Raw genomic sequence first — 25,123 nt, forward strand, 5'->3', positions numbered from 1 at the left:
AATATTACACAACCATAACATTCAAAAATAAATATGGATTGCCAAAGTATTGTATAACACAGATCGACATGAAAGTCATAACTCTACCCGATGACTGCAAGAATGATAATGAAATGTTGCCTTAAAAGTTGACAGGCTGAAAAGTAGTTGGCCAATAAACAGAACTGATATACTAATGCATTGAACAAGCTGTTTTTGTATCTCAAAGTTCCGTTACCCGTTTCATTTTAAAAACAATAATTTAAAAAATTTGTTTGCCTTCTTGAGCAACACACCAGAGTCACAAGTGCAGCATCCCTATATAGAATCAACCATCCAATTAAAATATTGATGTAATGTCCATAGGAGTTTTTTTTAACAGGGCCAATTTCCAAATAACCAGATTCTCTCAACTCGGACCAGACTTACTATCAGTTACTGATTGATTCTGTGAAAGTAGCATAGTTTTCCAATCTGCGAGAAGTATTCTTTACATACATACACCTCGTTTGTGTCGGATTGCCATTATCAGGTTTTCCATTCCTAGAAGCTATAATCACTGAAACATCTACAAATCAATTGATGAATATCTGGGCTTCGATTATCAAGAAAAAGCAGTGACTTATTAAGTCATGTATACAAGACTTAGAAAACATTTTTATTCCATTCTTACACTCAATAAATCCCTCTAATAATAAAGTGGATATCTGAGATCAATATCCCCTAAAATATCACAAAAGCACAAAGGTGCGTGATTTGCATTCAAGCTGCATGTGATGATATAATGCATTTAAGTAAATAATGTTGTAAACTAATTATCTCATTTTACAATGTATTTGTACGTTGTATAAAAAACATATTTTCATGTCAAGGGAAACAGCATTCTGTCTTTCAAAACTGAGCTAGAGACGCTCAACAAATGTAGTTGGGATAATCGTTTACACGCCTAAAAATACGCAATATTTTGAGTACAATAATTGCGTTATTTGTTCATCATTATACTTCATTACTTTTTGAATTCGAACATTTTCAGAATTCGAAGGTTAATTACAGAATTGATAAAACATTGTTATTAATTTACAATCACGTCATGGAAATAAAAGCGTAACCTCCATGGCCACATTATAGCGACTTGACCGGGTTACATCTGGCATGAACGACGTGCCAATCGCGTCTTCACATCGAGGAGTGTCCGGTGACACCGACACTCGATCTGCTGACTTGAAAGTGTGAGAATGTAATACTTAAAATCATCAATTTATTTATGTACTGTCATGTCAGTACAAAGTCGGACCAGCGTATGGATCGTTACTGCTGTCGAGTACGAGTCAGGAAACTGTTAACATAGTTAACGACGGTCGGTAGCTGTCTTCCACGACCTGGCCGGTAGTGGACAGGACGGTAACGCCGCTTTCAAAGTGTCTCTATATTTTACATCGCAGTTAACTCGAATAAATTCGTAATTACTCACAAAAGCTACCATTTTTGCTTTACAAATCAGCTTGACAAATGGCGCAACTTTACGCCAAATTACTATCTCCGATCGACTTCACAGTAAGGTAACACCATCATTTGACCACTGATACACGATAAATCGCGTATGCGCTCGTCGGACACATTTTCTGTAAGACGCTCTTTGATTGGTTGACAAAACTCGTCGAAAACTTGTCCTGTTGCACGAGATTTCTTATTGCATTGAGTCAGATGTAGTTAACTTAAACGGCAAGTAAAACAAAATAGTATTTATTAATAAAACAATAACATTGAAAATATATGGATTAAAAAATATAAAAATTAAGTACATCGGATTTTAATCTGATTGTTATGACAGCCACTTTACTGTAATTCGACTTTTGTCATTGGAATTGGAACCGAATTACGCCTTGTTATTTTTATTCAACCGACTCGCTTGGATTTAAAACGATGTAACAAGGGCTATTGAAAGCTCAATTGCGACGGTAATTTACCGATAACAAATACATGAGATAAAATATGATCTCCAATTAGTGACCATATAACTATGAGATAATATATTGAGGGTAAAACGGGTGCTCAAGGACCAAACTAATTCTTATCTAAAATATGGAATGATAAATGACACGTCACGGTAAAATGATGCTTTATTTTGTGATGCTTCATTTTGTTCACCGTTTTATTGGATTCTGGCTGTAGCGTGTTTTTGTTAAAAAAAATTCGTCACAATATTGAAACTTCACCCACATCGTATGCACTTTTATGAAAAAGCAGATAAATTAAATAATATTGTATTTCATTACTTGATTGTTCATTAGTTGATTAATTTCAAATACATGAGTATATTCCAAACACGATAAGCTCTGCCTTTCCATGGGATGTAAATGAATTGTCCAACTAGTGATAAACGTTTTACCAAGGGTAACGTCCGAATCGCTGCCTTTCGTGAGCTCGATGTGAACATATTCTCCACGAACACGTGCAGAATTATACCGCGTATTTTACCTCGGTGAAATGCAAAAAATAAAACAAAAAATAAACTGACTGGAGGCGACTCGCTCACTCCCAATCTGAGTTAGCGTAACATGTGACAAATGGTCATAAACGAAATGTAGCGATGTGTGTTTGACAGCGAAGAATCGCAGAAGCATTTTATGGTGGCCTTTCTACAGTTCCCACTTGCCATGATTGTAACTATTTATGTATGCTAATCACTTGTTCCGGTCAAAATGCGTATTTGGCGAAACCAGCGTCTTAAGCATGGGTCAGTCTGTGCAAAATATTGAAATCATTGTTTTAACTCCGAATGTTGTATCAGCTTACTATTCTTACTATATAGACTTACAGTAAATATAGTTGCTATGTTTTCACACTGTGAGCATATAGCTTGAATCATACACACGAATATTACGGCGCATTACATGCTGGTCTTATTTCATATATGTGTTTTTATAGTGTGGTATAATTATAGTAAAATATTGGGAAACAAATTAATACATTTAATTGATCTAATTAGTTTTAGGCCTCAAGTAATCGAATGTAAAATGCGAAGATGTTGCGTGACATTGTAAAAAACAATAAATAGCACATCTATTAACTCCGACACGAAACATATTAAAACAAATAAAACAGGAATGTAGTAAATATTCAGATACATATAGTTGTCGTCGGTTAACTAGATATGCTATATCGCATAGAAAGACGACATACACTCATAAAGAATCATTAAAAAATCGCCAATATTACGATTTAAATTTCATATTATTTATTGATAACATGGAATAATATTTATTTATTTATTTTTATCATTCACAAACAATATGCCGCAATTAATATTATTATTTTAAAACGACGAATAATTAAGTATTCAAATACGATCCACATGTGTGTTAAAAATGGGTTTATTTCTCAAAACAGATGCAAGCTGCTACCTACGTATGAAGTATATATATAAGGTGATCAAAACGTTCATCAACATTCAACGTCACAATGTTGTCGATTGCTCTTCGACTCCTGCCATTGTTGGCTCTTGTAGTAGCGGGTATGTATTTCTGACTTTCTAACGTTTTAATTTCTCGTCTAAATATATAACAAGTATATGTTTAACTGGAGCCACGCGATTATATTAAGATAACAGGAATGTTGTATCTGACCGCGGTTATCTGAATAAGCATTCGTCGTAAATGTATTGTAGAATCAGATGGTCAGGTTGTATATCACAAATTCAAATTCAGTCAACATACAGTGTAAGAATCTATGTACGTCACAACAATGACGTATCTGGCGTGTCACATCGGTAGTAGTATATTGAATACCACTCGACACGCAATAATATTATTGAATGTATGTTTACAATTTTTATTCCTAGAATATCAACTTTTTACTGACAAAGTAAACGGCGACGATGCCTACGGGGCGTGCTATAGAAAGGGTATGATGCTCGCTGTCATCAAAGACGAGAGTGACTATAATCATGTAGTTGACATGATCAAAGACCAGGGACTGGAAAGGAACAGTTTCTGGTTCGGTATCAGAAAGATCGACGGAGACGTCAAAACAATTTACGGAAATGCCGGTTACCAAGTATTTGCACCAAACCAGCCCGATGGTAATGGTGACTGTATCGACCTTTGGTGAGTTATTCGTACCCATTTTACGATTTGCCTGATTTTGTTTGATCACCTCAGCAACACCTCAGGCTAGTGTGGAGTTCTTGCATGCACTGACTGTACTATAATTCGATAATTCTATTATATTTCGAACGTTCGAAGCGTTCTGTTATTCACTCACTCTATATGATACTCAAATATATATATATGGCAGCTCAACGTATTCACTACACGCCAATTTTTCTGTGGGCGGTGTTTATTAAGTGGACATATCCAATGGTTCAATCGATTGTTGCATGTTGCTAGAAGTGGGAATAAACCCGTCACACGATGGGTTTGTAGTTTACGTAATATGATATTAATGTTCTATCATCTGCATTTGTTTGTAGGGAGAGGTATGATTTAAAGTATGACGATCTTAGCTGTGGAACCAGCCTCATGTACGTGTGTGAAACCATCGGTAAGATATAATTATATTATAGCTTCATCGCACATGTTCTGCAATTATTTGTAGAACCACTTGTCGTACAATGTCGAGCACGGTCGCGTGTGAAGAAAAGATAACATAGTAATCCTGTAGTAAACTAGGAGAGTTGTGTTGACTGTTCGGTGATGTTTAGTATTGTGTTTGTGGATCACGAAATATGACGACGTTAAACAGTTGAGACGATAATAGGCAAAATGTATTGAATTTATCAGCTTTGTTTGAGGTATTATCATACACATTCAAAACACACCTCTATCTTTGTAAAATAAAAAAAAAATATGACATTGAATGAGATGACATAATACAATAGAAATACGTAAAATAGTTTCAAATATTTGTGTTTCAAAGAATTTATTTTTAGATCAGAAAATAAAGTAGTTTTTAATGCTGGTATTATTTCAGTAGACCATGGTAACGTCTGAACATTACAAATAAACACCCAATAACACTTTGTTTGTAATATACAGATTCCGACCTTGCTGCACTGTTACCCAAATACAAACTGATCACAATAAAGAGCACCCGTGAAGAATCAAGTGAAGCATGCGAATCGGCTGGCATGGTACTTGCTAGAGACGACAGTGAAATGTCCCATGCTGCCATTACATTTCAGATACGGTCACTGGGATTCTTTGACATGCATTTTCACATTGATGCAATCAAAAGCGGTTCTAACGTGGTATCAAATGATGGTACTATTTTGGAGTATACACCATTTGCAAAGGGCCAGCCTGATGGAAACGGCGACTGTCTATATTTATGGTAAGTACCCATATCGCATCGTCTATACAATGTTTTTCATTGCTATTACATATACCGACGTCGAGTATGCGAAAGCGATTGTTCTGGTTACACCTCGAATGACCTTAGTTCAAACCACATAATTTACTTTCCTATAAACCGAGATGAAGCGCTTCCATTGTGAAATGGTCCTGTCCCACATTTACCAGCTCTATAATTGAGCCCGAAGTGAGCCCAAATGATAGTAAGAGTGGGTAATATGCATCTTTAATTCGATAAATACTGGCTAAATACATGAATGTTAATTCGCCGGTGCACGGTCGCTAACCAAACAACCGGTTTTAATAAATGAAGAGGGGTATCCTCATATAATTCGGATTATAACATAGTATATTTATTGTGTTCTGAAATAATACAAGATGACTCGATAATAACGAGTTTTGCTGTTTATAAGTTCAATACAAGTATATTTGGTATTTCCGATGTAGATATTCTATGTTTTGTACTATAGGAAATCTAGAGGGTATCAATGGGGTGATGAGAAGTGCAGTCAGAAGTTGGGATACGTATGTTACGATGGTAAGCTCGGATTTTGCAAAATTTGTCGTGAAAACATATATGTTATGAGGTACGAAAACATATCTTCAATTTTATTTATAATACAAATATTGACACTTTGTGAAGGATACTTCCTAGAATAGCCACAAGCACACATACTCAGTTAACAGTGAACATATATCGATCAATAGAATCGGAAAACGAGCCCCCACACAACACATAACAGATGCATCTTTTTATTCACAAAGAATCTGCTGTGTTTTCATCTGTATCTGACAACCAATACCGCATATTCACTGATAAGAAGAAGTACAGAGAAGCTGCCAAATCCTGCATGGATCAGGGTATGATGCTAGCTGACTTGAAAGATGAGAATGATCATTATACTCTACTCGATGCAAGAACAGGGTATTACCAATGAAAATATCTGGATTGGCCCCAGAACCGTTGGCAATCTGCTGTTGACAATGAGTGGTTCTATGGCTACATATCAACCATTTGCTGAAAACCAACCTGACGGCGATGGACCATGCGTACATCTTTCGTAAGACGATCATCGTTGTCACATTTTAGTGACCTGATGGCTATGCATAATTATCATTACATTACTAGACGAGCAATTTTAATGAATTAATAGAATCATAATTATTGCATGTATTCTTTTAATTTTAATAGGAACACACACAAAGGCGAGAAAATAAATGACATATCATGTAATAACGCTTTCATGTATGTGTGTGAACGCCAAGGTTTGTATTTCCAATCTTTTATTCAATAAATATTATTCTTTTTATTTACCTGAAACATCACTAGATTATCTATCACATGAACAAACCAAATGCCACTAACTTTGTATGTATGAATGAATTTCATCATCAACCGGTGATTCAAGAAAGCTGTTGGGGATATAAAGAGTAGTCCCCCGAAATTTACAGCTTATACTGACAGCATTGTTTTCGCTTTGCTGCAGATGATGCAATAAAAAGCATGGTGGAAATACTGGATAGCCTCAATGTGAATCAATTCAAAGTTCAATGGGATGAATCTGGTCTTGCATGTGCCAACAAAGGTATGCAATTAGCCAAAGACGATAGCCAGGTTGCTCATATGAGTCTATTGAATAAACTACTGCTTGATGACGTCACTCCGGACATGTGGATCGATGCTCGTAAACAAGGTTCTGATATAGTTTCTAGTGATGGACAAGTACAAAGTTATGAACCATTCCATCCAGGTCAGCCAGATGGTAATGGAGATTGTATCCAGTTGTGGTAAGAACCACCTTTGTTTTTTGACAGATAATATTAATGAATTGATTCACGTTAATTAATAATATGATAGGATTCCCGTGTAATAATTTGATGACTGATATCAAATGTATCTCACATTAGGTCCCCTCACAAACACCAATGGGACGATGATAGTTGTACCAGGACAAAGGGTTACATTTGCCAAGGCGGTAGGATAACTACTGATAAGTTTTTATTAACTTCAAATGCTTATGACGCCTACCTTGAAAATGCTTACAAATCTCTGGTTGTGAAAACATTGTTTGATGCACTTTTAATAGAAGAATCTTAATTATTTCAGTTGTGAAAGCAGTCAAATTATCATAAACCACTTGTAGCGTCATCTTTGCAACCATGGTACTGAGCTCCACATTCACATTGTACATAATGCATGTTCATTCCTTGAACTCCTGCTGGTAGCTACATGTTTGATCATGAATTAATATTTTTATAATGATGTCATAATCCCTGGTATTTTCATATTGGAACATTTTCTACGCAATTTACAGCTGACGCATTTATTTACAAACCATTTGCTCTAGACATATCTAAATCTGACAACCAGTTCTATATATTCACTGATAAAAAGAAGTACAGCGAGGCAGCCAAGTCCTGCATGGACCAGGGAATGATGCTTATTGACTTGAAAGATGAGAATGTCCACCATACTCTACTTGATAAGATGCAACAACAAGGTATTACCAATGAAAATATATGGATTGGTCCAAGAACCGTTGGCAATCTGCTGTTGACAATGAGTGGTTCCGTGGCTACATATCAACCATTTGCTGAAAACCAACCTGACGGCGATGGACCATGCATACATTTTTGGTAAGACAATCATCTTTAGAGTGACATAGTCGGCTGTGACGTGTTTTTAGATTAAATATTCAAGAAGGTTATGTGAATTTAAATTTCGTTTTCATAAAATGAAATTCTTCTGCAATTTAAATTGATTAATAAACTATATATACATATAATTACCATTACATATATTTTATTAATTTCAATAGGAACAACCACAAAGGCCAGAAACTAAATGACATATCATGTAATAATGCATTCATGTATGTATGTGAACGACAAGGTTTGTATTTTCAATTTTATATTAAATTAATATTATTGTTTTCATGTAGATGGAATATCACATAATCATATTTCATAAACAAAGTAAATATCATTAATCTTGTCAGTATAATGGAATTTAATCAACATCTAATAATTCTAGAGGGATGCCGGAAGGAGGGTCATAAAGCCTGATTAACAGGGAATAGTATTGCAAATCATATTTGTGATTGTATGTTCCAGTCAGAAATGCTAAATAGAACGCCCAAGATATTTCCCATTAACACTTTAGTGGCTTATATTGACTGAATGGTATTTTCTTCACAGACGATGAAATGAAAAGCATGGTGGAAATATTGGATAGTCTCGATGTGAATGAATACAAAGTTCAGTGGGATGAATCTGGACCTGCATGTGCCAACAAAGGTATACAATTAGCCAAAGACGATAGCCAGGTTGCTCACATGAGTCTATTGAATAAACTACTGCTTGATGACGTCACTGCGGACATGTGGATAGATGTTCTTAAACAAGGTTCTGATATAGTTTCAAGTGATGGACAAGTACAAAGTTATAGAGCCTTTCATCCTGGCCAGCCAGATGGTAACGGAGATTGTATCCAGTTGTGGTAAGCATTGCTTTTGTTCTATGCAGTTTACATTTGACAGATACGATGATATATATGAATTCATTCATAATAATTGATTGTATCCAGTTGTGGTAAGAACCACCTTTGTTCTTTTTTAAATTCATTTAACATTTTAAAGAAAGTATTTATGAATTGATTCACGTTAATTAATATTATAATTGGATTCCTGTGTGGTAATTTGATGACTTATGTATAATGTATCTGTACGTTAGGTCACCTCACAAACACCAATGGGACGATGATAGTTGTACCAGAACAAAGGGATATATATGCCAAGGAGGTAAGAATACAACCACTGGTCATATCTTATTTAAATTCAAAATAGTAAAGAAATCAATGTGACTACAACATCTAACTTTATAATGCTTCGAGTCCTCATAGCAGTTTTGTAATTGTGCATTTATATAGAAGCACATGTAATGAGAAAGCCGAAAATAACCTGGTAGTGAAACCATTTAAACATAATGTAATTCATCACTCATTATAGTAAATGTAAAATCATTTGGTGTGGCGCTGACTTAACGATCAGTATATTTGTAAATTATAATTATCAGGTAATCCCAACAGAAATACAGAAATACTACAATTAACAACAGCATTCTTTATTTACAAAACAATTTGTTGTAGACATATCTATATCTGACAACCAGTACTATATATTCACTGACAAAAAGAAGTACAGCGAGGCAGCCAAGTCCTGCATGGATCAGGGTATGATGCTTATTGACTTGAAAGATGAGAATGTCCATCATACTCTACTTGATAAGATGCAACAACAGGGTATTACCAATGAAAATATATGGATTGGTTCCAGAACCGTTGGCGGCCTGTTTTTAACGATGAGCGGTTCCGTGGCTACATATGAACCCTTTGCTGAAAACCAACCTGATGGCGATGGACCATGCGTACATCTTTGGTAAGACAATTATCGTTAATTGATGGCTACCCGTTTTACATTAGTAGGTGTGAATAATCAACTTCTGTGACAAGTATTTAAATATAATCATTCCATGTTGTTACGTGCATTTGATTCTTGTTTTCCAATCAATGATCTTCATTGGCAATATCAATAGGTTACTAAACTGCATGTACACATAGTTACCATTACATTTATTTTCTTCATTTCGATAGGAACGTACACAATTGCGAGAAAATAAATGACATATCATGTAATAACGCATTCATGTATGTATGTGAACGACAAGGTTTGTATTTCCAATCTTTTATTCAATTATTATTATTGTTTTCATTGGCATGGAATGTCACTAAATCATATTTTGTGAACAACAAAAATGTTATTAACTTCAGTATAGACAAATTTAATCAGCATCCAATAATTCTGAAGAGATTTCGTATTTTTGTACTTTAGCAAAGAATAATAAATAACACTTTATGAAATGTGGCTTTGTTAACAGATGATGCAATGAAAAGCATGGTGGAAATACTGGATAGCCTCGATGTGAATCAATTCAAAGTTCAGTGGGATGAATCTGGTTCTGCATGTGCCAACAAAGGTATACAATTAGCCAAAGACGATAGCCAGGTTGCTCACATGAGTCTATTGAATAAACTACTGCTTGATGACGTCACTCCGGACATGTGGATCGATGCTCGTAAACAAGGTTCTGATATAGTTTCTAGTGATGGACAAGTACAAAGTTATAAACCATTTCATCCTGGTCAGCCAGATGGTAACGGAGATTGTATCCAGTTGTGGTAAGCATTGCTTTTGTTCTATGCAGTTTACATTTGACAGATACGATGATATATATGAATTCATTCATAATAATTATAAATATGTGAGGTTTCCGTGTGATAGTTTGATGACTGGTGTATACTTTATCTGTAGGTCCCCTCACAAACACCAATGGGACGATGATAGTTGTACCAGAACAAAGGGATATATATGCCAAGGAGGTAGGAATAAAACTACTGAACATGTTTTGTTAACTTCACACACGGGGGTCTACGGGGAAAATTCTTCTATTACACATCGCAGTCTTGTAATTGTGTAATTTTAGAAACAAAACAAAACGTAATGGAACAATCAAAACAAGTTAAATATATCACCACCACATAATATATATACTTAATATATTCAAATTGTATATAAATTGTATATACTCGTGTAATCAGCCTATATATAAATTCTAATTATCGAGTTTTTCTAACAGAAATTGAAGCTCCTACCCTTGAACCTACTGAGGAGCCTACTGAGGAGCCAACCAAGGAACCTACACAGGAGCCTACTGAGGAGCCAACCAAGGAACCTACACAGGAGCCAACTGAAGCACGAACCCAGGCTCCACCATAGATACAAACCGAGGCAGTAGACGGTAAAACAGAGCCACCAACTGCCCTACCTACTATTATACGTGAGTACTTCTTTGATGTACTGTTTGTATTTTGGAGATATGGTACCATCAAATTTTCCACCATAGCTATCTATCACTATTTCGTTTACAGATTGAAAACATTGTAGATCAGTGAAATATAAGTCATTGTTTGGAACGGATATTAAAATGAAAGAAGTATAGCATATTTTAATTATTATTATGACTATTAGCACTCGTTAATGTGGCTCTTGGCAAAAGTGCAAGGCAGAGCTCTGTGAAAGACGGCAACACTGCTGACAGAGCTGTCGATGGGAACACAAACAGCGATCTAGTGGAAGGAAAATCCTGTATATCCACAAACAAAGAACTCAACGCATTCTGGAAAGTGGATCTTGGAAGTTCAGAGGTCGTCTATCGTGTGATAATAACTAATAGACGGGATATATGTGGTACGTACTATGAGATGATGCACGGACACACAATGACAAAAAGATGATTGTCCAAGAGCAATATACCTAAATTCAACTTGGCTTTGGCTTTTTTTGGCATATTGAATCAATAACTTGTGATAGATACATATACACATACATGGGCACTGACTTTCAGGTAGCTAACTAAAAAAATGGACAATATTTCACGAACTTTACGGAGTAACTCATTGAAGTGGCACGAACACATTAAATTGTGCGCTCTTTAAGTACCTTCTAAATATTAATAGTAGTTGTAGTAGTAGGTAATGTTACCAGACTACTCGATCCCACAATCGATCATTTTAGTGAGAACTAACAGCTTGTCAACATATTTGGGATAGAGATATATGACTATTGTTGACGGGGGGGGGGTCATTAATGTGATGACATCGAATATTTGCGTTTGAGAACTCAATAAATCGATCTTTTTAAACTGTAAATAATTGTAGGTTTTAGACTCATTGTTAAAAAAGTGTTAATTAAATTAAATCACTGACAGATTTTATTTTTATATTGCTTTAGCTTTTCGTGTTAAGGGCGCAGAAGTGCGTGTTGGCAACAGCGACGATCTATCAAAGACCCAACTTTGTGGAACCATTCTAAAAGGTCGCGAGACAACCACAGTTGTGTGTCCCGAGCCAATTAGTGGAAAATACGTCAGTGTCCAGCTGAAGAATAAGAAACAGTTCCTCAATATATGCGAAGTCCAAGTTATGGCAGAGGAATAATTATTTTGCGTAAAGTACGCATTGTATGAATTGAAACGAGCAAATAAATAAAGATAACGTATTAATTGCATATAAAATGTAGTCATGGAGTCTATTCAAACACCAAACGAACATATCCCGGCCTTATAGATTTCTCACACAAAACTGGTATTATACTCGACTCGAAAACATAATATAACTGTGTTTACTAGTTAATGTTGTATCGGAAATGGTTTTAAATTACATTTGTACATTGCATACATGATAAGAACAGAGATTCAACATGGTTGTATCAATGATCACAACGTTTTTAGGAACAGTGTGTTTCATCACAGTGTATGGTAAGAGTTCGGATGGCTTAAAAGAAAGAACGTTTTCGGCCCTCACGAATAATCCATACTAATGTGATAACAGTCATAGTTTCCATTATCGGAAATGAAGAATTGCCTTCTAAACAGATGAGTTTTCAGACTTCTCTTAAACACATTGATATTGATTGATTGGGGCTGAATTATTTACAATTTAATAGACAGTCAACAGTACTTAAAATTTATTTTTTCACGAATGCGTAGATGTGAAGTGATGTGATGTGGTGTGCAATTTGAACAAATTGGAACTTGTCTAGCTGAAATTTAAGGCATCCATAAAATGAAATATTATAGTAGTCTAAACTCGACGTCATAAATGCATGGACTGACTTCACCATAGCCGAATTTTACTAGGGCGGTAAAGTGCAAAGTAAGCCGACTTACAAATCTGATTAATATGGTGTCCCAAATAACCATCACATTCAAAATGGACTCCAAGATTACGGACTGAGCTAGACAAAATTATGTCAGGCCCACCAATTCTCAATGACACATTATCAATAATTACTACTAATTCTTATTGTGTAAGGTTTCCATGCTTACTTGGTGTGTGTTGCTAATAATATCATTCAGAGTTAGTCTTGACATCCTTTCAACTCTGTTTTAGCTGTGCTTTCCAAGATTAGATTGATTTAGCTAAAGCAGAGTACCAATAGCTATCAAAGAAAGTGAGATGATTATGAAGGTGTACTTAGTAGTCTGGAGATTTTTTTAACCTAACAGATACAACAAGTAACAAGTGGAAAGAGAAAAACTTATTTTGCAAGACAAAGGGTGCTGTTACAAACAATCAAGATGGCCACCACTATGAGTGACAAGGACAAGACAAAAAAAAACAAGACAAAGAACAAAGAATTGGTATTTGTAGCCTTTCAAATGTTTTGTGTACCTATAAGGGTGAAGATTCGAACAATGACTGTCAAGTTACAAGTGAAAGTGGCAGTGGCAGTGTGTGTAACTATGTAGATACATGTACTGAGAATTCTACCCATGGCTATATCCATGGTTCAGTTGCATAATACCATTCTTCCTGAAATTATAGTAGGAGCTTCTCATGTTGACCCACACAGTCCTCAAAACTGAGAAGCAGAGGAATGTAAAACAAAAAAAGTGCTTACCTATGTCATGTAGTTGTCAGAGGTAGAATTACAGGGATTTTCCAAAGTTGGTTAGAAACAGGTCCACAAGTTAGTGGCTACAGTCACTGCTTACACAAAAGTTTCCACTGTATCACTGATGCTAAGCATTATTTAGAAGAACATGGGATACCAGCAGTAGTACATGAAAACGTCAAATTTCTAGAAGAATCAGGGCCACAACCAGTGCAAGATAACCATCGTCCAAGACGTGAAATTCACCCCACCAAAACGATGTGACAATTTCGTCTGTCTAAATAAAGCTGTACAATCGCATGATACTGATGTGCAGCCACATGGGAAAGTTGATAACTACAAAAAATATGTATGTACAACAACACAATCAAAGGTTGATTTATTATCACAGAAACCAGTCAGAAATTTTACTGAGGTTAATAAGCATCAAGACATACAATTCAACCCCAGCATAGATGAAATACATAAGAAGGTGGATGCTGTTAATAACCTCAATGATATATGTGTTGAAAAACCAGGTTATGCTATCTAATCACGCATCAACCACAATGGATATGATGTCCATGCAGAAACAAGATATAGCTGCAGTGTTTAAATGTGTAACAGATTTGACATTAAAATTACAAACATTAGAAAAGAAAATAACGCTTGTAAATACAGCTATCATTGACCTGAAGGACGACAAAACAACAAAACATCAGTTCAACAGTAAATGATACGAAGAAGATACCCTGATAAAGTATCACACTCGGTTGGTAACTCAATACAAACAACAAAGTCTGAGTTACATGATCATGTAAAATCTTCCACCACAGATACTAGCCAGGAAGCACATAGGGCACAACAACAAAAGCACAGCAGTGCATCTGAATCAACATCATCCAAAAAAATATTCGAGACAACCGGCCCAGAATCATCCCAAAGAGAAGAAGTTGTGACATCACCTTTCCATTCAAAGAACATGTTCAATGTACTACAAAAATAGGAAATTGAACAACCAGTTTCACACTCAAGTAACAGAGGTAGACATGAATCACAGGCTACTGATGTGGGAATAAATATCCAAATGAATCGTAAGGGAGCTACTAATTCACATACCAGAATTGGTCTTATAATAGGTGACTCTATCCTTCGCAATACAAAGGTGATCTCAGTGAGTGGGGCATTGATTCCAGATATCAGACGTGAAATCTACTATGCAAGTGAAGTAGTCAAGGATGCTAATAATATTATCATTCATTGTGGTCCAAATGACATCAAGGCAAATATATCACCAGAAGCCTTTGTAGAAGACTACCATGCAACTATTAAACTGATAAAGATATCTGCACCTGCAGCTAGTGTCTCCATATCCAGTATTTGTCCAAGAGGAGATTACAGAAATGTGGATGTTAATATTGTGAACCTACATCTAAAGTCATTAGCAGAGGATACAGGCTGTGCATTCATTGTCAATGACCTCACCTTTAAGATACGGAATACCGGTAACACTGACAGATCTTTATATTATGACAAAGTGCATCTTAACTTTGAAGGTACAAGGAAGTTATTGCAGAAAGTTTTCATCTCATGCACCCATTTTCAACAAGAATGCAATTAGAGATGCCAGGCCCAGGAGAATTATGAATTCATACAAGTCACATAAAGTGAGTGCACAATAGAAGGTCAAACAGTTTGGTTGCTACAACTGCGGGGAACCAGGACATACCCAAAATGTGTGCCGCCGTGGAATGAAAATTACTTGTCATGGATGTGGCCAACTAGGTCATATGGTTAAGTTTTGTAAGCAAGAATTGTATTAATGGGTTGGCCAAGAAGAGAGTGCCGACTGTACAGATATATCAATGGATCCTTTAGGTAATTCTGATATAAGTGAAAGTGATTATTTATACAATGTAGCACAAAATAGTGTTGTAGACTTTTATTACTAATAGAATGACGGGTTTGGGACAGTGTGAAAATAGTTCAAACGCTATTCACTCTGGTGTACATGTAAATACTGAATATCAGAAGTGGTTATGTACCAATGACAGTTCATCCAAGGTCCATAAACGTCATAAGACATCGCATAAATCCAGGCGTAACAAGAAAAATTAAATATTGGTGTCCAAAAACTGTGTATAGGATATTTGAATTTTAGAGGGTTGAAATCAAAACAGCAAGAGCTTGGTTCCTTGGTAAAAGAGCTCAGTATAGATATTTTTGGGGATACAGAAACATTCCTGCAAAACAAAACAAATCCTTTATTACGAGGATACAGCTGGTATGGTAAAAACCGTAAAAAGGGGGTGGGGATTTTTTTTTCATTAAAAGTAATTTCCAAGTGATTGATGACAACTTATTTCACTCACAAGAAGATGACTTGGAAAGGTTATGAATTAAGATTAAAGTTGGAGGGGGCCAATCATTATGTTTAGGAGTGGTATACGTCCCACCAGAAAATACTAACATAGATGGGACAGATGAATTATATCATGAATTATACAGTAACATTAATAACTTATTAGATTCAAATGAGCAGTTCTTATTGTTAGGTGATTTAATGGCAGAATTGGAAATAAGTCAGAAGATACAGTCTTGAATAGAAACGGGAAAAAAATTATTAAAATGATAAATAATTTTGATCTAGTCTTACTTAACAACAATGATATAAGTAGTGGAAAGTGGACATGGTCACGACATACCCAACAGTCTGACTATATGTTGACAAATGATAAATTTATGTATACGATTACAGACTTTTTTGTAGACGAAGACAGGATTTTTGATATTGGCAGTGACCATAACCTTATGTATACTATTCTTAATATTACAGACCGTAAAATAGAAAACAATTTTACCGGTAATGGTCATCAAAAATGGAATATTAACAAAGAAACAGATTGGATTAAATTTAGCAATGCTAAAAATTACCAACAAATTGTAATTTATGGAAAATGGTCGTTAATGAAGATAAGTCTAATGTCCTGATAACAAACAAAAAAGTTGACAAACATAAAGAGTACAAATATTCAGGCTACTAGTTTACACGTAATTTTTCTGACCACATCCACTGTACAACAATGATAGAAACATTGAATGCCTTATTTTCAGTTATGGCAGCAATACTTTGTGGTCATGGAAATATTAATAGAGTAGAATATGGTTTGTCACTATGGAACCAGGTATTAAGGCCAGCTTTTAGAGTATGCTGGGTGAATCCTGATACTTAGTGGGATAAATATGGAAAGTTTAGAAAAAATGCAGCGTATGACAGGAAAATTCATTCTGGATGCATGCAGAAATACTGCAAATGAGCCTGTCCTTGGTGATTTGGGGTTGTTCACAATGAGATGTAGACTAGATATAATGAAACTAAAATATTACCAAATGATATGTCAGATTCCAGATGGCTGGAAGTTATTTTTAATGTTTTGAATGATCAAAATGATGAAAATAACAAAAACAACACAACTTTCAGAATATCCTAGAACTGGCCAAAATGTATTTATGATATCTTAAAAAGTGTCGATCTAGATTAACATCAAGTTGTACAATTTAGTCAGCAGAAAATTAAAAAAGTTCTGAAAAAATTTGATGAAGATAAGTGGAGAAAAAACATGCTAAACAAAACAAATCAAGTCTGATTCACTACATGAAATTTAAAACTGTGAAAAATGATTAAAATCAGTTGAAAATGATAAAGATGCCCAGCTTAAATTCAAAGCAAGGTCATACACTCTTAGGTCTTGCGTATGAGAAAAGAAACTGGGCAAATGTCAATAGTGATTGTACTTGTCCATGCTGCAAGAAAGGTGATGAAACTCTAGAACACTTTCTTCTAGAGTGTGAAAACTACAAAGAATTAGGGATATTATGGTGACAAAAATTAGTCATATCCTATAAAATGGTGAAGCAAATCTTTACGAAGATATTACGAAGGGTAAAGCTTTATTATGTTTCCTTTTAGGCACTCAGCATTACAATTATGAGATATGTGAAGAAATTGATAGAGTTGTGAAAAGATTTCTTATTGATGCCAGGCATTATAGAAAACATTATGTAGATTACATTTATTTCCTGTATTCACTTTAAGTTTAAAAGTGTCATTGTTTTGTATTTTCTTTAAGTTTTAAAAGTTTCATTTTTTATACTTCCTTTAAGTTTTAAATTTTCTGTTTCTTTTTCATTTATATAGTATGTGTTTTTTCCAATAATTTTATTGCAGCTCCTAATTACTTACTAGTGAGCCCCTGATGTAAAAGGGTAGCAACAAATAAATAGATAAATAAATAAAAAATAAATGTAATAGAATTAATATTAGTTCGTTACTGCCGATATGACCGTTTTTTCTTCTTAAAAGCAATGAGTTGTGGTACTCATCACACGTTTGTCATGATAAGTTTAAATGCGTTCCAAATGTTCATTACGCCTTTCTCTCTATATAATGTACTGTTTGTAAAAATTGGTAAATTCTGACACCTTGAGAACAAATTCATCAAATCGGTAAGACTAAATTTAAAACTGTCTTCTTCAATGTGAATATTATTCCATACATGTCCCCGTAGATTTACACATGCATTATTCAAATCTTGTCTAATTGGGTATGACTGACAATATCCAACCTGTTCATCACAATGCGAGGCACAGTCGGCGTGTTCTCCTAAATGACACGAGTCGTCTTCATCACATGAAAGGGATTGGAGTCTCTTAGCAGCTGAAATAGGTGAATAGAGACAATCTAGATCGAGCAACACGAGCCGTTTCGATGAGTAGTATGAGTCACGTGTCATCCCGAAGTTTCCAAAATGGCTGTCGCACATAACGATCTGAATTCCATGGTAGTCAGAAAATTCATACATCATGCTGAACACCTCATTGGTCAGCCATATATAGTCATTCAGTGTTGGTATATAACTCTGTAAAAACTGTTGATAATATAAATGTGATATTGGTACCAGTTTAGGGATCACGTCTTCGGGCTCAAAGAAGACAGTCATATCTGGGAACTTGATGGGCAAAAGATCCCACAAATTATCATTAGCTCCAAATGCAGTGATTACTGTAATATAAAAATGTTCACATTGATAACAAAGTATTACTATGAAAGATATGAACTGCGTAATTTACGTTGTTCCATTCTAATAGATCGGTAATGCACTATTATTACACAATTAACATTATCTAACTTTGTTAGCCTTTTTCAAACATAAGACATACACTTGTACCACTTTGTACATTGGCCCTCTATCAATAATAATATGAGGTCATAGTTCAGGTATCGGTATGGCAACCAGCCACATATGACAGACGAAGTAAACCCCACTTGTCGTGTTATATCTACACAGGGCATTAAACCTTACCTTTATGTTCTACATTCTGTACAATATAAAATCCTCCACAATATCCAAGGATACGAATGCTATGACGACTCTCCATCAATACTGTCAACATGAAGAACTCTCGATCTTCTAAAAGTGTTGCCATAGTAATCACTTCGATGGTATCCACCGTACTATCGTTGTTTGCATCTGCCAATTTTAATATCACGTATTTATATTGATCACAAAACGGCTCATTTTGAAATTCGTTGAAGCATTTTAATTTCGAAAACTCAGCCAAACTAATAGGTGTATCCATATTCACGTACTGTTGAAACTGGCTGTACCATTGCATGCTGAACTTGGCCACTACTGTCTCTATTCCTGGAATTCCTAACTCTATGCCGGTGTATCGAAATACGTTCTTTGTCGGGTTCTCACTGAGGCATGTCAAATGTGGCGAATGATAACTGCACAGTCCAGGGCACATATTACCAGACAAAATATGGTTTACATACATATAACACTGGAAAAAAATGAAATGACAAAAATAGAATACCGATATATGTACTAGGGGTTAATTAAGATTATCAAGAGTTTGTTTAATTTTCTTCAGTATACTTTCTGTGGACTCGCTTATTTTATATAAGTCCACTCATTTCAAAATCTGATAACAAGTTACATGTTCCAATTAGTGTATTGTTATTATAAATATATATCAATAACACGACAGCAAATTTCAATAACAAGTTTCGTTTACATTTACATCAATTCCAGGCACTGATTTGACGCTGAAGTAGTGCTATATGTTGATAACTTACTACAATAGGTTACACACTTTGTTTTTAAATTTACAGAAGTTGTTACAAATAATGCAGAGAGCGTGTCTGCAATTTGAAGCGCACCGGAAAAAAGCTCCGCCCATAAAAATCTCACGCCCGGGGAGGGTTTCCGCCCACAGTCACTTGGGGGCTGAAAATCAATAAATACTAATTTAAAAAAAAAATCCTCCGCTATACGTATATAAATAAACAAGTTGTGAAACATGGCACCTAGTAACTCGACACCCTGTCGGTTTCAAATTTCGATTTCTTACCTTAAAATGTGAAACAAAAAATTTAGAAAGGATCAGGTGTTACGTTAATAACCATTGTTTATAATCGCTAACTTAGTTTTATTCAAAACTGCACAAATCCCGCGTTTTCTGATGATATCCGACGATTTCATAAACGAAAATGGCCAGCAGCAAGAATCAAGGGGGATTCGCACAGAGTTCTGGGTAAATCAAGGAAATACTCGCTGTTACGGCACGCCTGATTGGCTGAAAATGAGTATGCGCACTAAAAGTTTATTTTAGCGTAATTTCTCGCGCCCGCCGACTCATGAGTGCAAAAAAATGCTAAAAAAAAAATATTGTTATCTTCATTTTTTTCCGCCCGCCGCCTAACAAATCCAAGTTGCATTTTCATGGGAGCATAATGATCAAAGTACCGGAGTCTCGCGCGGATCTATACTTTATGCGCGTTGGTTGACAGTGAATCTCAGGTATTGACCGTGCTGCTTGAGATTACTAGGCGAATATGGCGGCGTGGTTTGTGGTAACACGCTGTGAAACTATGTCGTCAAAAACCGAGAAATCCCTTATTAATGCTGAAAATTGTGCCACAATTAGCGACATTGCCAACCAGGTTATACATGGAATAAAATTTTATTTCATTCCTTCTCTCCGATCAATGATCTCACTTACAATTCTTTGAGAATCACACAAATCTAATGAAAAAAAAGAATTATTTTTTTTTCCGCCCTCCTCAAAAAAATTGACTTATAATGACTCGAGAAACAAGGAATAAAAAAAGTCTGGCCTTACGGTTTTAAGGAAATAATCGCCTAAAAGCTTTGCCGTCTATGACGATATGATTACTGGTACGATCAGGTCATGGACTTGTGTACGGTAGCTGTGGGTGTACCTACCGTATAACGGAGTTGTTGGTCACCGCATCTGATTTCGTGGTCTATGGCAGTAAACACTAATACGGCCACTATCCCAGTTAAAAGCAAACATTTCCCTGTAATGAGGCAAGATAACACCACGAAGCGAAAGAACTCCATAGTGCATGGGCTCACTTCCGGGTTGTCGACGAGTTTTATTTGCAACACGTGACCGCATCCTCGTCAGCGATATATATTCGTTAGTGCTTCAACTTGTTTGCAAACAAACCAAATCAGTTTATGTTAGTCGCGAACATAGCACTCATAACGTAAGTTTCGGTTTATTCGCCATTGTATTTCACAATATACACGACAGCGGCGGCGGTACCGGGGGTGAGGCAGCCCCCTCCCGAAAAATGCTGAAACCCTTTGTGTCAGCAAAATTTGTCCTCAAAAAAGCAGGAAATAGAGTTTCAGAGGGTCTGGATTTCAAGTAGTAAGGTCGCTCCTTCGGCGCGAGGGGTGGTGAGCAGATTCGCTCACATGCAAAAATTCGTCCCGCCGCCTCTGCATCAGCAAGTTGATAGAGCAGTAGTTTAGGGGTGGACCATTATTTCTGGGGGGGGGGGGGTAATAATTATTGATTAAATTGGTCAAGAAAACCTCCACAGGGATTGTTGAAAAAACATTGCTGACAAAATCGGCTATTAAGAAAATACAGGAGTAATACAAAATCAATAATTTACAGATACAATCTTCGCCAGCCAAGGTTCGTTCAGACATTTGAAGTAATTGATAAAGACTTAATTAAAAATATATGGCATGCTCGAGATATGGATCTCATATAAACACATGTGGCGACTTTGACTGTAGAATGGAAGATGTCCGCGATTAGTTGAGATTACAAAAGATGATTTATTAAACAGCCATTAGACATAACATGACAGCCATCCTACATAAGGTTGAGTGACAGGTCAAGTCATGACCCGGAAGTTAACTGTGACCAAGGCTTATTTGCATATTAATACATATATTCTACATTGACTGTTGCGCAGATCAACGAGTACAAACTGAGACGTTACCAAGTTTTAATGGGGTATTTTTAGGTGATTGGAAGGCGTTGAATAAGTCACCGGCGGTATTTAGTGCAAGTGGCGCCCAGGTCAAACCTCATACTTGTTATTTCTATTAGAAAAGCGCATTGGATTGTGGGAAAATCAATATTTATCGACGCAAATGTCGCACATGCGCAGCGCGACGGCCACCGCCCTTTAAAAGTAGAGGTTCACTTGATCTACGTTTAGCGCGCATGTCTACATCGTTCCAAGATATTATCAAGGGTTCAACTTAACCACACTATCCCACCCATGCTTTTACATTCGTTGTCACTTTACTGTGATCGAATCGAATTTATTGATTTAGATCACAGACATTCTATTATCATAGTCGTAGCCTTATCACCCAATCAGATTTGCGCATTTGGCGGTCGATATATTTCCATATTTACTTCTCAGCAGTCAAAGACGTCATATTGCCCCTGGATTCACCGTTGAGATTTGTCGAAGTTTACTCGGAAAATCACCTTTAATAGGTAGAACAACTATTACATTATCTGCTCAACAAGATATCATTACTTGGGACGAGTTATACTCTATGTGAATACTTGTAACCGGGAGATAACCATCAAACAACATGACTATATCGGTCGTTCCTATCATCGTCGCCGTACCGTGTACATATCTAGCGTCAAGCGTCATCCATAGCTCAGGCTATTGGGTATATTCATAACCATATACAAATGTAGCAGTAAAACAGACATCAATAACTGATTTTGAATAAAATAAATAATCTGCAAAGCATGCTGGGAAATGTTTATAATTGTTGTGACTACATAAATGTTAAAGCGGGAGGGTCGTCACCTGCGCACGCGCGAGAATTGAGTCCCAAACGACGATAACAACACACGCTAACTTGAAAACGCAAAGGCTCATGGGTAGACGCTTGTTTGTAAACAATGACACGCTATGGCCACCTGACGCATGCGTAGGTGACGACCCCCCCGCTTTAATGTAAAAAATGCTTCGAGCGTGATGAGACGTGTCTTGTGTGCCGTCCATTAGAATCTTGCGCTACTCCACGCTCTTCAAATAATGTGTCTAAATATAATGTTAGTCATGAGTATTTAACATATTATTTTCTCCTAGTATTGTGAGATTAATTAGAAATAATCCGGTTTTATAATGAGGTTTAATATAAACATGCAATCTTCTTAGTAATCCCTTACGTGAATAGTCAGATTTATTTCTGTTGTAAATATTGTCATAATTGTTACACATTAATCTCTTCTCCAAAGAATCAGAAAAAAAAAACATGACAACATAAAAAAACCTTTCATTTCTAATACATGTTTGTTCGTTTGCAAGTGCAATTATAATCTATGCTGTCTGTATATCGGTCGAGTTGGAGTGTCGTGCAATTTACAATGTTCAATATAAACCAACACTGTGAGCTTATATATTTTTCCATTGGGGAATAGTTTATTTACTATATAGTATGTAGCAACGACCACGTGCACATTATCCTTATATGGCAAATCAAAGAATCGTTTTAAGTGGGTTATACAAATTATCATCAATCTAATCTTAGATTAAGTTCCTAAAGAGAGAATAATTTTCAAATACGCATGGTTGTATGGGGCAATTGTCATGGGATCGGACGTGTTAATACTCAACAGTTGACAATTGAACTAAAACGAACGAACTGGGGATATATTGTCAACAAATTAAACTAAAAGGCTGCATTGCCCCGTGAAGTCCTTCTCGTTTTTCATCATGCATTTCAAAGATCAAATTACTGTCTATTTTATTTTTACTATTAATTTAATATGTTTTAATTTGTCTGTTACCTACATCGAAACAACGTCATCAATCATATTCTGAACCAATCGATTTTGCAACATGAAAACCGTTAATTTGTTGCAAGTTCAAGTGTTCATCAGTACGATGACATTATACCATTTTCCGTCCACTGTGTGACCCCTGTGTCAAATAGAACGTAACAACTGAACAAACAAAAGACATAGCGTCGGAGTGACGTCAAAACATCGCGTGAGATTTTTGGCGTATTTCCTTGCATGTGCTATACCCTTTTGATGATGGTTAATTTCGATGACGTATTCAATTGTATTTTCATTATTTCCCTCTCAAGGAACGCCGTTTGGACGCAGAGCTATAATAAAAGATATAAATTCAATCTGAAAATAAAATCGTTCAGATTTCGTGCCTCAGAAGTTCGGTCCGCGCTTTTCGAGCAATACGCGAAATTTCACAACGAACGGAAAATCACCTGTATATCTCACCTGGGTAAACCAGAGGCTTTCTAGCAATTTATTAATGAAAATGGTGTAGTATATACAAAATGTATAACATCCTATATCAATAAAAAACATTACATATGTACTACAAATTATAGATGATACAACGTCCGTCATACTCCCATTCACGGGCGCTTGCAATAAATTTATTTCTATACTAGTATATAACCCTACCCAAGCCTATCTCCCTTAACCATAAATCCTGTTGCAAGCGCCCGTGCTCCCATTACTAGTATACTCCTAAGGCCCTTAGAGGGCGCAACTATTAAGGAACATTGTCAGCAAGACGCAGTTCACTCCGTTATTTAAACGAACATATTACTGACATGATAGACTCAACTTTATCTGAACTGTGCATAGAATCTCCAAAAAACACTGGTTTCGCTCTCCTGGCTATGTTGTATAGATGCTACGATTAATTGTAATCTATGGTCACGGGTGTACAAGCGTATTTGTTTATTTCTTTTATTTTTAGTTATTACAATTAGTAACACGCCATTTAAACATGGAAACAAACACTGACAATGTTTCATTTCCATGTAAATATAGAATCATAAATAAAAGAGAACCATTATACAAATTTGTGAATAATTTGCACAACTCAATGAGCGTTCAAGTGACAATGTCCATGATTGTATGACGTCGTCTGGGTATGGCGTCATGTGATGTAAAGTTAGT

The 25,123-nt window shown here is 35.8% G+C and overlaps 2 protein-coding genes and 1 long non-coding RNA gene across 3 annotated transcripts; 2 read left to right on the top strand and 1 right to left on the bottom strand.

Moving 5' to 3' along the window:
* Positions 1–4,031: 4,031 nt before the first annotated feature.
* On the top strand, positions 4,032–5,041 carry LOC146733683 (uncharacterized). Its single transcript, XR_014926662.1, has 3 exons — positions 4,032–4,085; positions 4,451–4,521; positions 5,016–5,041. It is a non-coding gene; the product is annotated as an uncharacterized LOC146733683 (long non-coding RNA).
* A 66-nt stretch (positions 5,042–5,107) lies between these two features.
* On the top strand, positions 5,108–11,164 carry LOC102809691 (C-type mannose receptor 2-like). Its single transcript, XM_085490890.1, has 15 exons — positions 5,108–5,310; positions 5,801–5,868; positions 6,096–6,255; positions 6,523–6,596; positions 6,818–7,118; positions 7,239–7,306; positions 7,646–7,967; positions 8,150–8,223; positions 8,529–8,829; positions 9,063–9,130; positions 9,478–9,766; positions 9,982–10,055; positions 10,266–10,566; positions 10,700–10,767; positions 11,025–11,164. The coding sequence occupies exons 1-15, from the start codon at positions 5,108–5,110 to the stop codon at positions 11,162–11,164; spliced, it is 2,511 nt and encodes an 836-aa protein (XP_085347016.1).
* A 7,040-nt stretch (positions 11,165–18,204) lies between these two features.
* On the bottom strand, positions 18,205–19,633 carry LOC146733684 (divergent protein kinase domain 1B-like). Its single transcript, XM_085490891.1, has 2 exons — positions 19,186–19,633; positions 18,205–18,884 (listed from the first exon to the last, which is right to left on the bottom strand). Exons 1-2 carry the CDS (start codon positions 19,631–19,633, stop codon positions 18,205–18,207), a joined length of 1,128 nt encoding a protein of 375 aa, XP_085347017.1.
* Positions 19,634–25,123: the final 5,490 nt, after the last annotated feature.

Source organism: Saccoglossus kowalevskii, chromosome 16 (assembly GCF_978046115.1).
Source record: "Saccoglossus kowalevskii chromosome 16, keSacKowa6.1, whole genome shotgun sequence".
NCBI classification, from domain to species: domain Eukaryota; kingdom Metazoa; phylum Hemichordata; class Enteropneusta; family Harrimaniidae; genus Saccoglossus; species Saccoglossus kowalevskii.

What these genes read in the sequence shown, in the direction of transcription:
- LOC102809691 (XM_085490890.1), top strand. Translation starts at nt 5,108, where the DNA reads ATGGTACTTGCTAGAGACGACAGTGAAATGTCCCATGCTGCCATTACA. An exon ending in GTATGTGTGTGAACGCCAAG is followed by an intron (nt 6,597 to 6,817) that starts GTTTGTATTTCC and finishes GCTTTGCTGCAG; the next exon opens with ATGATGCAATAAAAAGCATG. An exon ending in GGGATATATATGCCAAGGAG is followed by an intron (nt 10,768 to 11,024) that starts GTAGGAATAAAA and finishes TTTTTCTAACAG; the next exon opens with AAATTGAAGCTCCTACCCTT.
- LOC146733684 (XM_085490891.1), bottom strand. Translation starts at nt 19,633, where the DNA reads ATGTGCCCTGGACTGTGCAGTTATCATTCGCCACATTTGACATGCCTC. An exon ending in ACAGAATGTAGAACATAAAG is followed by an intron (nt 18,885 to 19,185) that starts GTAAGGTTTAAT and finishes TTTATATTACAG; the next exon opens with TAATCACTGCATTTGGAGCT.